Source organism: Tinamus guttatus, unplaced genomic scaffold (assembly GCF_059628265.1).
Source record: "Tinamus guttatus ecotype Peru unplaced genomic scaffold, ASM5962826v1 Tinamus_guttatus_pri_ptg000211l, whole genome shotgun sequence".
In the NCBI taxonomy this organism is placed as follows: Eukaryota; Metazoa; Chordata; class Aves; order Tinamiformes; family Tinamidae; genus Tinamus; species Tinamus guttatus.
Window position 1 is genome coordinate 1474398 of NW_028288745.1, and position 14266 is coordinate 1488663.

General features: G+C 38.4%; 1 protein-coding gene across 1 annotated transcript in view; it reads left to right on the forward strand.

The window, feature by feature from the left end:
• Window positions 1-14266, forward strand: part of NTNG1 (netrin G1) — a 126899-nt gene that overhangs the window by 77043 nt on the left and 35590 nt on the right. Inside the window, exons 4-5 of the mRNA XM_088524352.1 lie at window positions 1369-1541; window positions 8330-8356. Of these exons, the coding sequence (XP_088380478.1) occupies window positions 1369-1541; window positions 8330-8356 (200 nt within the window). The remainder of the gene's footprint in view (window positions 1-1368; window positions 1542-8329; window positions 8357-14266) is intronic.

Genomic DNA, 14266 nt, shown 5'->3' on the forward strand with positions numbered 1-14266 from the left:
GTGGCCAGTTGCTTTAGGTCATGTTCCCTCGGAATGGAAGTCAGCTTGACGGCTGCTAATTTGCACCTGCTAAAAATCCTGGCCATTCCATGTCTCACTTGGCTCTAATTATTGGTCACTGTGTGGAACAGGTGACAAATGCCCACAGGAGAACCCTTTAAATCACTGGATGTACAAACGTTAGGAAAACAACCAGGGTCATTAAATACTAGTTTTCTCTCCAGCCCCAAACAGAAATGGATTTTACCCTTTTCTGACATCCATTGGAAATAGATGGAAAGAAATAACAAGACCTTAGTGTTTAGGAAACTAGTTTTACGGCTCTGTAAGTGTCCTAGTTTCAGGGAAAGAGAGGGATTTAAAGAAAATACAACTGTTCTAAGAATAGATTTATTTAATAATTGCATCACAAGGTTTGATTAGGTGTTTTTTGCTGGGCAAATATATTAAAAATTATCTATTTTTTCTCTGACAACTACTACAGTTATATAAGAATAAAGTGGGCAAAAAATTGTCCTTTCTGAAGAGAGTGCTTACTGAATAAAATGGCTTTGGTGATTTTATATTCATATGTGATTTTGCCAGGATGTTCTTCTTTAAATAACATTTCTATTGATCAGATAGATATTTCTATATATCACTATCTTATGCATACAGAAGACAAAAACCAAAAAGAAAAAAAATACCAAAAGGTTTCCAAACATAGGCAGATCTTTTACATAAGCATTTTGCTTCAGATGAATTGGATTCTTTTAGACACTCTTTCCTAATAGCTTACCATACAATTAAACTGTGCTGAAAACATTAGGCAAACTATTCGCAGTGTTTTAAAATATTTTTGAACAGTCCTGAAGTTAGACTTATAAAACACCACTATACTGAGCTTATATTTCTCAGTTTTCCTCTCTGCTGAAGTATAGCATTTTAGAGCATATTTAATTGAATCTATGATCTAGGATTCCTCAGCATAATTTTGATTTTGATTTGGGCCATTTTTTAAGGACATAAGCAGAGATTTAGTTTTTATTGATGTGAGTAACTTTGGAATTTTTGCAAGATTATAGAGGTGCCTGTACTGAAAGTTATGAATAACTTGTATGATCTCAGTAGAGCTGTGTCAGTGGAGACATGAGAAGATTCAGCACCTTGTAGTCCTGGTGAAATTACTGCTTTTAGAATAGAGTTGAAGATATTGCAAGCTGCTGTTTGATTGATGTCTTTTAAAACATGCTAAAATAATTACACACTCCCAACACACCAAGATGTAGAGCGATTGCCACAGAACATATTCAATTAAGACTTCATCTAAACTCAAATTCGGCTCTAAATAATATCCTACTCCTTTTTTTTTCCCTTTTTTTTTAATAGGTGTAAGTGCAACCTTCATGCTACTGGCTGTAAAGAAGAAAACAAAAGACTGCTTTGTGAATGTGAGCATAACACAACTGGCCCAGACTGTGGAAAATGCAAGAAAAATTACCAGGGCCGACCGTGGAGCCCTGGCTCTTATCTCCCTATACCTAAGGGCACTGCTAATATCTGTAAGTAGTTCTGCATAATAAGGACCGTTTCATTATTTGAATCTGCCCCAAATAGGGACACTGAAGGAAGATAAATGCTAGCAAAAGTTTGTCATTTATTTATGACTCAGTGCATAAAATCTGACAGAGTTACAAGCCTGTGTTAATTGTAAGTATGCGTTATCTGTGTTCTTATATGCTGGCCAAGAATTTGCGTGATGGTATCTCTAGACAAACCCCTGGACACTGCGCAGCAAGGGCTAAGGAGTAAGAAAAACAGGAAGGAATAAGAACAAAGAACAAGAGGCAGCAGTGAGTACCTCTGCGGTACTGCCAGCCACAGCTGCCCCAGCTCTCCACTCACACATTCCTACTGCTCTGCATTCAAAAAAACACTAACCTCCATTCCCATGATGAGGCCTTGCTCATTTTTTCTCCATTTAAGAAAATTTACAAACCTCAGACTAGGTATTTTTGACATTTAAGAATAGATCTAAAAGTTGGTATGGAAAAGCTAGTACCTGATCTTGACCAGATTCATGTGATCTCTGTGCATGTTTAAGAGGGAAAGTGAAGACAAAAATTACTGGTTATATCTGCCTCTTTCCAACTAGTTTTCAAGAACGTGCATGCTTATGACTCCAGTGCACTTTATGTTATCCAAAGGAGGTTGTTCACAGCTGCATTTACTGGTCCTGGTCAGATAGGGTTCAATAGAAAATGGTGCTCAAAAAGAGAGGGCACAAAGTATAAGCATCGATTCCTCCTCGCACACATGTATGAATTATACAATGATTCATCTTCATCCTAAACTGAGTAACATACTTAAATTCCTTTGAGGGAAGGAATAAAGAAGATGAGGATAAATCATGAAACGCTTTAACGGAACTTATTAGCTTCTTTTAAAAGAGAGTCCAGAGTTTTGCCCTGATTAAAAGCAAATCATTCATTTTAGAATATTAAAATATAACAATTCACTGAAAAGTTATTTAGGAGAAACAGAGCTATGCACTGTGGCTGAATGGAAAGTTTAAAACCAGGAGCAATGTCCAATCCCTAGAATGTTATCTAAGACTTCAAAGCAGCAGCTGTGAGGAATCAAAACTCAGAAATGAGTATCACAGGAAGCAGGACCTTATCAAGTTAAATGTGAGAGTAATAGACCAAGTAACAAACCATGAAGTGTGGGAGCATGAAATTATGATAAAATTCCTACTAAGCAGAAAAAAAAAGGAACCTTGAAAAAGAGGGGCAAAAATATTTTGTAAGAGTATTCACTTTTTCCTTGCATTACAAAAAAAAATGCCAGTATGGCTCACAGAATTAATACTTCAAAGCTATGTTCAAGAAAAAGAGAGATTTACAAGCTTAGACTTTATTTACATATGTCTGTATATATATGCACGCGTGCGCACACACACACACACAGAATGCAGTTGCTGCCTTACTCCTCTGCATGGGGGACAGATACATTCGAACATGAACAGGAATATTTCTAAACATAGTCTGCTGGGTCAGTTACATAATTTTACATCAGTTGAGCATGCACCAAAAGGAGCAGGGCACACACACACAAACACTACCTGAAGCTGATCACAGAAACTATAACGTTATTGAGCACCATCAAATATACACTTCCTTCAAAGTTCCTTCAAAATTGAAGCCCTCTGCAAATAATAGCGAGGTTCTGCTATTAATTTTTTCAGTATTTTGATAGCATCTTGAAAATGTAAGCTTATCTGAGACGAACAAATCTTTATCTAGCCTCAAATGCTGACTTCAGAAGTAATCAGCACCAGGAACTTGCAGAAAATGTTCAGCAGGGGACATGTAGAGGGTATCATGTCTGCCTTCCCCATTTCCAGCAATAAAATGGAACCTGCATCAGAACCACTGCCTAACTGGCCACTGCGTGGGCAGAGCCCCAGCTTTCCCAAGAGTGATTTCAGTGACATCTTATGGCAACACATTTCACATTTAAATCACCCCTGAGTGATAGATACCTCCTTTTCTTTGGTTTAAATCCTCTTATTCAGTTAAGCCTGTACCTCCTTAGATTGGAAGAAACAGTGAGTAATGCATCGCTATCCCTACATCCATTTACATGCTTTAAACTCTTTATGATTATGTAGACTTGTCATGCCCACTCCCCTGTCTGATTTCTATACAGGAAACGCTAACCTGTTTAGTCTCTTCATATAGAGAAATCATGTCATGTCTCCAATCATTTGGATTGTTCTTGTGCTCTTCTAGTTCTACAGTGACATTTTTTAAGCAGGTGAATCTAAAACTGCATGTGAGGCTCTAGATGTGAGGAGTGTTTTTGCAACAGCCTAAAATGTGTCTGCTCTTTATTGTGCTATTACAGGAATCAGCCCTAGAGTCCTTTCTAAAAGACTGGTGTCACAGTTACAACTTCTATTGTGGCATCAAGGCTGACGTAAATGACAGGTTACATGTTACAGTTGTTCATTCCAAAATTTTATATTTGAGCTCCTTTAATATGCTTTTTGGTTGAATACCACCTTGTGGTGATTTGTTTTTGCTCATTATTATTTATGTCTTTTAAAGCATCTTCAAACACAAATAGACGTTCAGAAACTCCCTCAGTTGCAGTGCAACAATCTCTCTAGCCTTCCTTTTTTGAACATCAATAGAAACAATTAATTTAGCATTTAGTGCCCTTATACCTTGGTTGCCTACCTACACAGTCATCTCTCTAGGAGAATTCCTGTTTTTAATGTGTTTGTTACCTCTAGCAGCACCATGTGCCTTTGATTCTCTGCCTTCCTCCAATTTTCAGTCCCACTTCTAATACCACCAAAATATTTTTCATTTTAAATGGGCTTGAGGGTTTTCTATTTTATATGATTTTGTGCTTAAATAAAATACAGTTAAAATCTAGACATCTAAATGACACAAAGTTTAGTTTTCACAAAAGAGGATCCTTCCTCTCAAGATCCTCTAAATTCTGAAAATTTACCCAGATTCAACCAATAAGCCTGATGGTGGTTTAAAAATCTTTCTAAACTGGAATTATGTTTCTCCCCTGTTATATTTCTACCATTTTTTTTACAGCAAATAAGACTTTATTATACCTTTGCAAGCCAGTGCCCATGAAATTCAACCATTCTGTGATTCTGTGAAATTTAGGATCATTCCAGATCGCTCTCTAATCACAGTCTAAACCTTGATATAAAACTACTTTCTGTATCTTTCTCATTATCAGTCAATGTGACTTTCTCAGAAGAATGCAAAGCATTTTCCCTTTATCGTGCTTGTGGCAGAGCACTGAGTATTTTGTTATTTACTGATACTAACAATATCTCTGCATTTGTCGACTGCATAACATTTATTTTATGTTTGCACTCTACCTTATTGACTATTTTATGATTACATTTATTCCCATGTGCTGCCACATGCTATGGATAGTTTGCTCTGCAATATGTTTTGACACTCGGAGTGATCTTATTGAATTTCTGTATACTTGGTATCACAAGAAAGCTTTTCTCCCCAACAGTCATATACATCTGACAGCAGTAGCCCTTTTCTTCCTCCTCCTGCTTAGATCATCTTTGGCACTTACATTCTTTGCTCCATCAAACAGCGCTGTCTGAGGCTGCGCTGGCCTCCCATCCATCACAGCCCGCTCGCTTCTTGTCAGTCCCTCAACAACCCATAACCTGCACCAAACTGCTCAGCACTCAGCAGAAAGCAGCTCCCAGCTGCTAACAGGACTTGCCTAAACCATAGTTCATGAAACAAGGGATTGACCAGGGCACAGGCAACATATATCTTTGCAGTCAGTGGTTTGGCAGATAGTCTCGGTCAGGGTAGAAAATTTCTTGTGCGTCCCGCTCTGTGCCACCAGCACTCCTTGATCCTCCCTGCACGGGGAGGTTTATGCGGCATCGCTGCCCAACAGCTGCCCCAGAAAGGGTTTCTGGCAAACACACCCTCCTGGTCCTGCTGGCAGTGGGCACTGCTAGAGGACCCTGAAGTCAGGCCCTGTGCCTGCAGAGGCAGCCAGGGCCAGGCAGCCCCGCCAGCCGTGGTACCTCAGGGCAGCCCCACGAGCCGCGGTACCTCGGGGCAGCCCCACGAGCCGCGGTACCTCAGGGCAGCCCCGCCAGCCGTGGTACCTCAGGGCAGCCCCACGAGCTGTGGTACCTCAGGGCAGCCCCACGAGCCGCGGTACCTCGGGGCAGCCCCACGAGCCGCGGTACCTCAGGGCAGCCCTGCGAGCTGTGGTACCTCAGGGCAGCCCCACGAGCTGTGGTACCTCAGGGCAGCCCCACGAGCCGCGGTACCTCAGGGCAGCCCCAGTAGCCGCGGTACCTCAGGGCAGCCCCGCGAGACGCACTCCCTCAAGGCAGCCCCACAAGCCATGGTAGCTCGGGGCAGCTCCATTAGCTGCGGTACCTCAGGGCAGCCTCGCCAGCCGCAATATCTTGGGGCAGCCACTGGATGCAGTATGGCTCAAGTCACTAACTCACCTCAATATGCACCTCCGGAGCTCACCAAAAAGTCTCCTGCTAAGAATAATTTTCCAAACATATGTGCACTTTATTTTTCACGGAGTATTAATAGATCCTGTTTCATGGCCCTACAGAATCGTCTCTTTTCTAGAAAACTAAGAAATGCCACTTCCATGCTCTTTATGAAGTTGTGCACTAATCAAGACAGGTCATAACACACAGGGAAACCAGGTATTCCAAAAATCAAGCTGGTTAAAGAAGGTCCCAGCAATTCTGCACGGAAATAGCAAAAGAGTTTTTCAAACAGCACCTGAAGACAACCTAGCAACATTAATGCAGAGCACTTCAGGCAAGCCGGCATCTTGTTTTCATTATTGCCTTCCTAGGAAGTGTTTTTCACTATGAAGTCAATGCAAATTTTGAAATACAGTAAAAACAGGAGTGCAAGTTTGCATGGAAACCTCTCCCTTTGCTACAGCTTGTCCTGGAGAGGAAGGACATTTGAATGTCCACGTGGAAGAAGGAGAGCTGAAGCATGGGGAGAGGAGAAGACTCAAAGGAAATGCCATTTTACAGCGGCAGTGTGAGAATACAGTATCTGTATTTTAGCTACTATCTCTGCACTTTCCATCAGTGTATAGAGGGAAATGAATCTTGGTAATTTACTACATGAGCTACATTTACTACTAAGCTACATGACTTGCAAAAATGTAAATAAGTTGCTATTAGAATATTTGGGGAAAACAGTTTTAAAATTGATTGCTTTTTTGACATTTAAGGCAAAGGGATAGGAATTTTATTTTGATAATCTCTTCCAACTGATAATTACAGTAGTGGAATAAGAACTTTTTGTTGTGTCTAGAAAGTTAATAGCATTTTTTTTCTATTATAATGATGTTTTTATCTTTTAATACTTACTACATGATTCTAGAATTTTGGAATCTTGCTAATCTCAGAAGAAAGAAAAGATAATTAATTTTACAAAGAGCATCTGAGTATATGGAGCTCACTGCTAGCAAGTGCTGTCTCCAGTGCAGTGCTCGGCACTCTGCCAGGCCACAGGCTCCATGTGGGATATAAAAGCTCTAGCTGGGTATACATGTGCCCAAGGTGGACATAGTGCAACACAAGAGATCCTGCTGCAAATGCAATTATTCCAGCACTGTCTTAGCCACGATGCAACGTAGGAAGGTTCCCAACCTGACTTTACAACCTCACTGCCAGCAAATGTGATTTATTCTCAGCTTGCTTAACTGCAGAATGAGGTCCAAACCAGCTCCAAGTTAGACACAACTTCACAAAAGACTTTGGAAGAAGCAGAGCAGATGTTTAATGGAGAAATAGACAGATTTCTGCAGTAAAATGCAAGCCATCAAGCGTCCATAAACCTTACAAAAAGCGAACGGTATTTAACTGAGAGGATGCAAATATCCAGGTTTTAAGCACCGAGCTGCAATTTGTGGCTCCAGCCCAGGAGACTAGCAGTAGTGCCATTCATGCTGCCATTTTATCTAAAGAAGATGAGATTTCAGAAAAGGTTTCACATCATATTTCTCTGCCAGGCATCCTTCAGGGGTACGCAGAGCTACAAGCTAAACGTGGGACTGCATCCTGCAATATGGGAATTTGCTGACTTGAGAGAGGAGGTTTAATCCTCAGCAGAGCCACCACTTCTGGAAATACCCCCTGCCTTCAGGGTGATTTCCTTACATTAACTCAGCATGGGGATGGAAGCAAAGGCAAAAAAATCAATAAGAGGTTTAATCAATGTGAGCAGTCTAATGCATTAGATCATTTTGCTCAATTACATTTCTTTTCCATACCTTATTTGAGATAATCATCAGGTAAAAGAGGGAAAAAAATAACAGCAATATACAGTTATACAGTCAATGCAACAGAAGGTATCTAATGATTTAAGCAGCTGGCCAAAGCAGCTAGTGGGTCATCTATCCCTTGGTTAAATTATTTTCCTTGATCTGCATAATACATGCATGACTGATATTTTTATCCATGGCATTAAATCTAATGGCTGGTTAGTTCAAATACAAAAGTGTTCTGAACAAATCCATGAAGTTCAGAGAGCTGGTTTAGGTCCCAGAAATACCCATCTGTCAATACATTTTTGTGGTCCCTGCAGTCTCATATTAAGGAAACTACAGGCTTGCCATTTAGAAAGGTCTGGATACGTATCAGTAATTGTTTGTTTTTAACTATTTATTGATATAACATTCTCAAAATCTGGAGAAAATCGTTTGCAGTCTCTTAGATTTAATACCTCAGCCAACTACAGCAAATAGCTAACAGTATATTTTTTGCTTTCTTTCTCTACAGGTATACCCAGTATTTCCAGTATTGGTAGTAAGTAATAAAAACAGTATTGTTTTGCATTGTCATTCAACCTTCTTGGACCTATTTTCCCACAATCCATTTCTGTTGTAGACAGTGTTTCTCTGAAACCTTATAGAGAACTGGAAAAGTATTGGCTTTCTGCACTACATTAAAATGCAACCATATATTGTGATCAGAGAGAAGGTTGCTCAGGACAGTGTATCTCCTTTCCAGCACAAATTTCCTGATCATTTTTGATCACCAAATGAAAGCTGCATATTATAAAACTGAGTGTAACACAGAGAATTAAGAGACAGTTCCACATAAAATATTTGTTGAGTATATTTTCCCCCAAAAGTGTTTGTTGATGATGGATCAGTATAGCATCATTAATTTTGTGTGTGCGCACTTGTGTGTAAACATGTGTAGGTGGGTGGGTGTGTAAATTCAAATGGAATAATTTATAAAAAAACATTTTTCAGTTTTCAGTTTAGTACATGTAACATATTTGCTAGAATCTGTTGGAAGTTCTGTGCAAAGCAGGACTATCACAGCGATAAAATATCACTGTGGTAAAATACGATTTCCCATACCTGATATCCAGCTCCATATAATCCATAATAATTTGGATAAAGCTGCATTGCTTCTTACGATGCACGGTCAGGTCTCTCGATTTATAAATCAGCTCAGGTAACTTAAGCTCACGAATAGGCACTGATTTGTAACCTATAGACAGCAAGTTTAATGCCACCCAAAGTAGCCTCCTCATAAATGTGAGCAGTGCTACCAGCTCATTGCCACGGCAGCTGTTTTACGCCTTTAAATAGTGAAACAGCAGCAAGGACAGTAACTTGGAAAGGAAAGCCTTCCATTTTAATTGTGTAATTTTTCCACGTTAGTATTTGCTTTGACATTTGCACAACTGCAAATGTGTAGCAGTATCCTACGTTCAAAATCTTGCGTTTACACACCTACTTTATAATCAAAAGAGGAACTAAACAAAACACAGTGAGATAACAGTAGCACAAATTGTGTATCAGAAGCACTCCTGCCATCAGTAACAGAAATGGGATAAATGGGAAAATAGCTCTTTGGAGCTTAGTTTTGCTCTAGTTTCCTAGTACTGTGTTGCATGGACTATATGGCTGTGTTTTCACTTTACACTCCATACAACCACATCCGCCATTTCCGAGCATCAGCAGATGTTGGCCTTTGAAAACTTAATAGGGAAACTCAATTATCTTTTAAGCAATGGTGACCTGAAAGGATGCGTTGTGACCTCTTTGAATTTTATACTGGAGTGATTAGCACTGCTTATCTATTAAAAATGGAGATTGTTCTGTCTAACATCCACAGGGAACACAGGAGTTACTTCAGGGCTACGCATTATTATAAATCTGCTATAAATGTATTAAAATAACATGTGGTAAAATTCAACAAATTTATTTGCCTACCTGGAAGGGTTGAAGCATGAGCCTCTCTTCATGAGCACAAGTAAATACAGACTACTCTCCTTCGCTTTTTCAGTTGTTTTTTTTTGTTTGTTTGTTTTCTTAAAAACTCAGGGAAATACAGCTTGACTTGCACAATGTTCTGAACGTCTTTCCTATAGGACAGAAATAGCAGAATTATCATTAAACAAGGATAGACCCCATAGATGTAACCAGCTTTCTCAGATAATTTAGCAGAATAAAATTAACACACAAAAATAAGCCAGGTGAATTAGTTGTGGCTGCTTTAATGGATTCTGCATGATTTCTTCTTTCACCTATGCTAGTCAAATGTTTCAGTTCATACCACTAGACTTTTTCAACATCCAAGGAAAGGAAGTTACTCAGGGGAGATGCAGTTTGGGTTTGCTTTTGCCTGGCTGCAAACACTAACTGGGGAGTTGGGTTTTGTGCACTCCAAGCTTTTCGTAGCGCATACGGCAGGGAGGAGGGACCTAGGCACGGAACTGCCAGCATACAAAGAGGATGCCCCTTCAAACAGGTGTGCATTGAACACTCCTAAAACAAAAACCAAGCATGCCCAGCACGAATATACAATATATTTTCCTCTGTGCACATATATGTATCCTTCTGGGTTTTTTGTTTTGTTTTGTTTTACCTCAAAGGATCTTGTATTAAAGCAGCACATCATAAAGAGTGAACACAAAGAAAGAGTGGTCATTAAGTAAACATCCTTTCTGATCATCTAGAAAAAAATAATTCAATCAGAGCTTTCCCATTAAGGTCATTTGTACCTGCTGTTGTCTATCAGTCGGATAATAGGTTCTCTGGTCATTTCCAGCATTCTTGACTCCAATGCTGGTCCTTTCAGCATTTTTCAGCCATGTCTGGAAAAATACTGGTGAGAGTGTTAGCAATTAATGAGTCCCAAAACCATTTCATAATTTTTAAGCTTTTATGATCAGCAATGTCTACATACAGAATGTAAATATTATACAATTTACATTATTTTACATCCTGTAAATAATCATTGTACAATTTTATGTAGGCTAGTGCATCAAAATGTTCATTATTGTGAGCAAACAGCACTGTTACTAGTTTGTTCATGTATGCCTTCAAAAAGCTTTAATCTTCTAACCTATAGCTTCTATCTTTTTTCCTGTAAAGCATAATTCCACTAATTATGCTAAACAGTTAGTTATAAAGGGTATAATTAGGCATGGGCTAGGATTGACATGATGTGCAAATAGCTCTGTGTGGGTGATTATCACCTTAAAGCCTGCTGGTGGCAGATGAGTCAGAGTTTAGAGACAGACCGTACAACCGAGTGCAAGATGCAATCAAGATAATCAAATGGTATTTTCTGCTTTGTTCTGGATGGTTTTGTTCTTCTTTATAGCCAATTTCAAATTAAGAGAACTTTTTTTTTTTTCTGAAATGATAATGAATGCAAGACACAAAAGTAAAAGAGATTGAATGGGCTTTTTTCTTTTTTTTTCTTTTTTTTCTTCATTGGTTTCTTAACATTTAAAGAGCTGGTAGGTATTTTTCAGGAACAGCAACTGTGTCAGGATGAGTGAAATTTTATGTTTTACCTGCTTGTTGTGAAGTTTTAATGTGGTAAATAGATATATCCAAATGTTTTGGAAAAAAAAAAAGTTTCCTTTTTTTTTTTTTTAATATCACTGGCAGGATTTTGGAGCTGACTTTGCACTGTTGCCAGACGTGAGATTTTCCCTCATTAACTTGACTGTTGCAGGTTCAAAGCCATTACAGTGCCAAACTGTGAACAAGGGTATGTGTGTAAGGCCCACACATGTCAGCAGGAGATAAACATTCCTAACGAGGCTGTACGTTGTTTCTTCTCTATTATTATTTGAGGTCAACTTTTACAGAGAGAGACCATTAGGTTGTTTTGGCCCTTCATAACATTTAAACAAGGTCTTCACATTGTGTATATATATTATTTTGGACACGGTAACAATACATGCTGAGTTTAATTCTGTTTTGTCCAAATCTGATCTGTGGATAAACAATACTGTTAATCAGTCACCTTGTCTCAGACAATCATCTTATCTGAGTAAATGATTATATCAAGAAAGTAACAGTATTTGATTCATTTCTTTTGCTTCAGCACTTCCAAACCCTTCATTTTTTCACTGGAATTTTATTTTAACAATTAAATCTTCTATGCTAATAAATTATTTCCTTTCTATCAAAATAACTATCTGAAAGAACATATTGATGGGCTATGTGGTGTCACGTATTAATTTGAATTCCAGAGCTGAAAGAAAAAAGAGTTGTTTACTTAGCCAGGCTTTTTGGTGGTACCAGAGCTATTTTTCTTCGTATCCACAGGACTTTACCCTTGAATGACCCTCTCGGGGTTCAGTAAGCAGTGCAGCTCAGCCGAGCCGGCAGCGGGCAGAAACGTGCACTGTGTCCCGGGAGGGGTCACGGACTACCCGCTTCCTGGAAAAAATAAAATAAAGTTAAATAAATAAATAAATAAAGATAGATAGTTTGTTCCACTGCAGTTCACAAGAGCCTTTGGTTTTGTTTAGCGTAATTTTGACAGATCCACCAATTTTAACATATAGGAAGGGCCATTCTCACCACTTTAGCAGATATGACCAATGGTAGTAGCTTAGCCATGTCACTATTTCTCATTTTTCACCCTAAGACTAACCTTCATCGTATCCAGTTAGTTTGAAAACAAGTATATCTGTGCAATAGTCTTTTCAGTGCTTTTTTTATTTACTGTAATATATGGAGAAATACTCAGTTATCCCAGTAATCTTTGTTTTAACTGTTAATGAACAGTACCATGATAGCCCTAAGACATCATTCCGTATGCCCCACAGTAGCTGTGCAAAACACGCGGCACTTGCAGTGTCAAGTTTAGCTTCTCAGAAGTCTAGTTGCTCAGAAAAGCTGATAGAGAGGAGATATGACTCCTGAAGGTATTTAAAAATCTGTTTTCTTTAAAGCTCACATAGAAGTTACTGAAAGAAAAAAAGTATTTTCTAGGCACTTCTTTATGTATTCTCCCTGCCTTTTATTTATTTAATTTTTGCTATCCTTTAGACATGTAATCAGTTTACTGATTAAACTATAAGGGGAGAATGAGGTCTCCAAATCAGCAAGCTGATTTCTGAATCAGGTCTTTATTTAGTTTTCTTCATCAGCTACGTGTTACAATTTGATAACCCCAGTCCACCTCCTAAATAGCAAATCTTTCAGTATCAGTAGGAAAAAGCTGACCCAATAAAAGAGAAAAACTAATAAGAGAATAATCTGTTTTTCCATTAAATATTTCACTGGAAATACTTATAATTGATGTATAATATTCCAAGCTTGGTAGCTTAAGAAGAACCAGTCAACATACTTATTAAAACCAGAGGATTTTCTCTGATACTCAAATGATTTCCAGATCTGGGTCATTTTATATGTATATATATATATATATATATGTATATATATATATATATATATATATATATATATAAAACACACATCTAAAAAGATTGCTTTCTTCTACTCTGAGAAAACACTAGAAAACCAAAGGACTAATTCCATTCAAATTCTTCCAACAGTTTTAAAAGCTGTTATGGCCAAGGAGCTGCCATAAAACAACCACATCTTCACATTTGTGCAGAATTCTCCTTTCTTCAAAGGAACAGGTATGAAACATCCGAAATTGCTCCCTGCCTCCTCAAAAAAAAAAAAATCAAGTAACATTATCCCCAATCTTTTTTTTTACCCTATAAAATAAATGGGGAGAGCTTTTGTTCGTTTTAGTTCTTACAGCATTTCATCCCTTCTTTTGATGAGCTAAATTCTGCAGTGTTATTAAGTGCTAAAAAGTAAATTTATATGAGGTAGATTATCATGACTTGAAACAGATCTAATGAGATAGAAATGCTGTAACAACAGGACCCTGATCTCTACAAAAAGTGCTAAAATATCATTTGATATAAATACATCCAATTATTTCAGCAGTTATGAAATCTGCCAATGATTTGAAAACTCTATTTAATCATCCTTAATTGTTTGCCTCACGGTAATACTTAAAAAACCTGACGTGTATAACTCCATTACACTCAGCAAAGCAAATTTCTACATGTTTGGAAGGAAAAAAAAAATCTTCTCTCTCAGTTACTCGTGGTCTAAATAGGCAATGTCAAAGGCAGTATTCTAGGACTGGAAACCTGGACTTCTCCCAGAAAGATTAAAATTACCCTCACTTTTTTTTTTTTTTTTTAAGTGCTTTTCTGTGTTTTAAATAAGAGTTGTAGAAAAGTCAAGAACTTGTTGAACGGACTCCCCGACTAGGATTCCCGGTTGCTGTTGTTATAACGCATCCAACAATGCCAGCAGTCACCACAAGTGCTCCCTGTGTATTACTAGGGCGAGCATTGCTCAAGATAGACTGCTTTACTAGTAGCATTTTTTGGCAAATCGCTGCCTGTGGAAGGTGGCAGCTGAA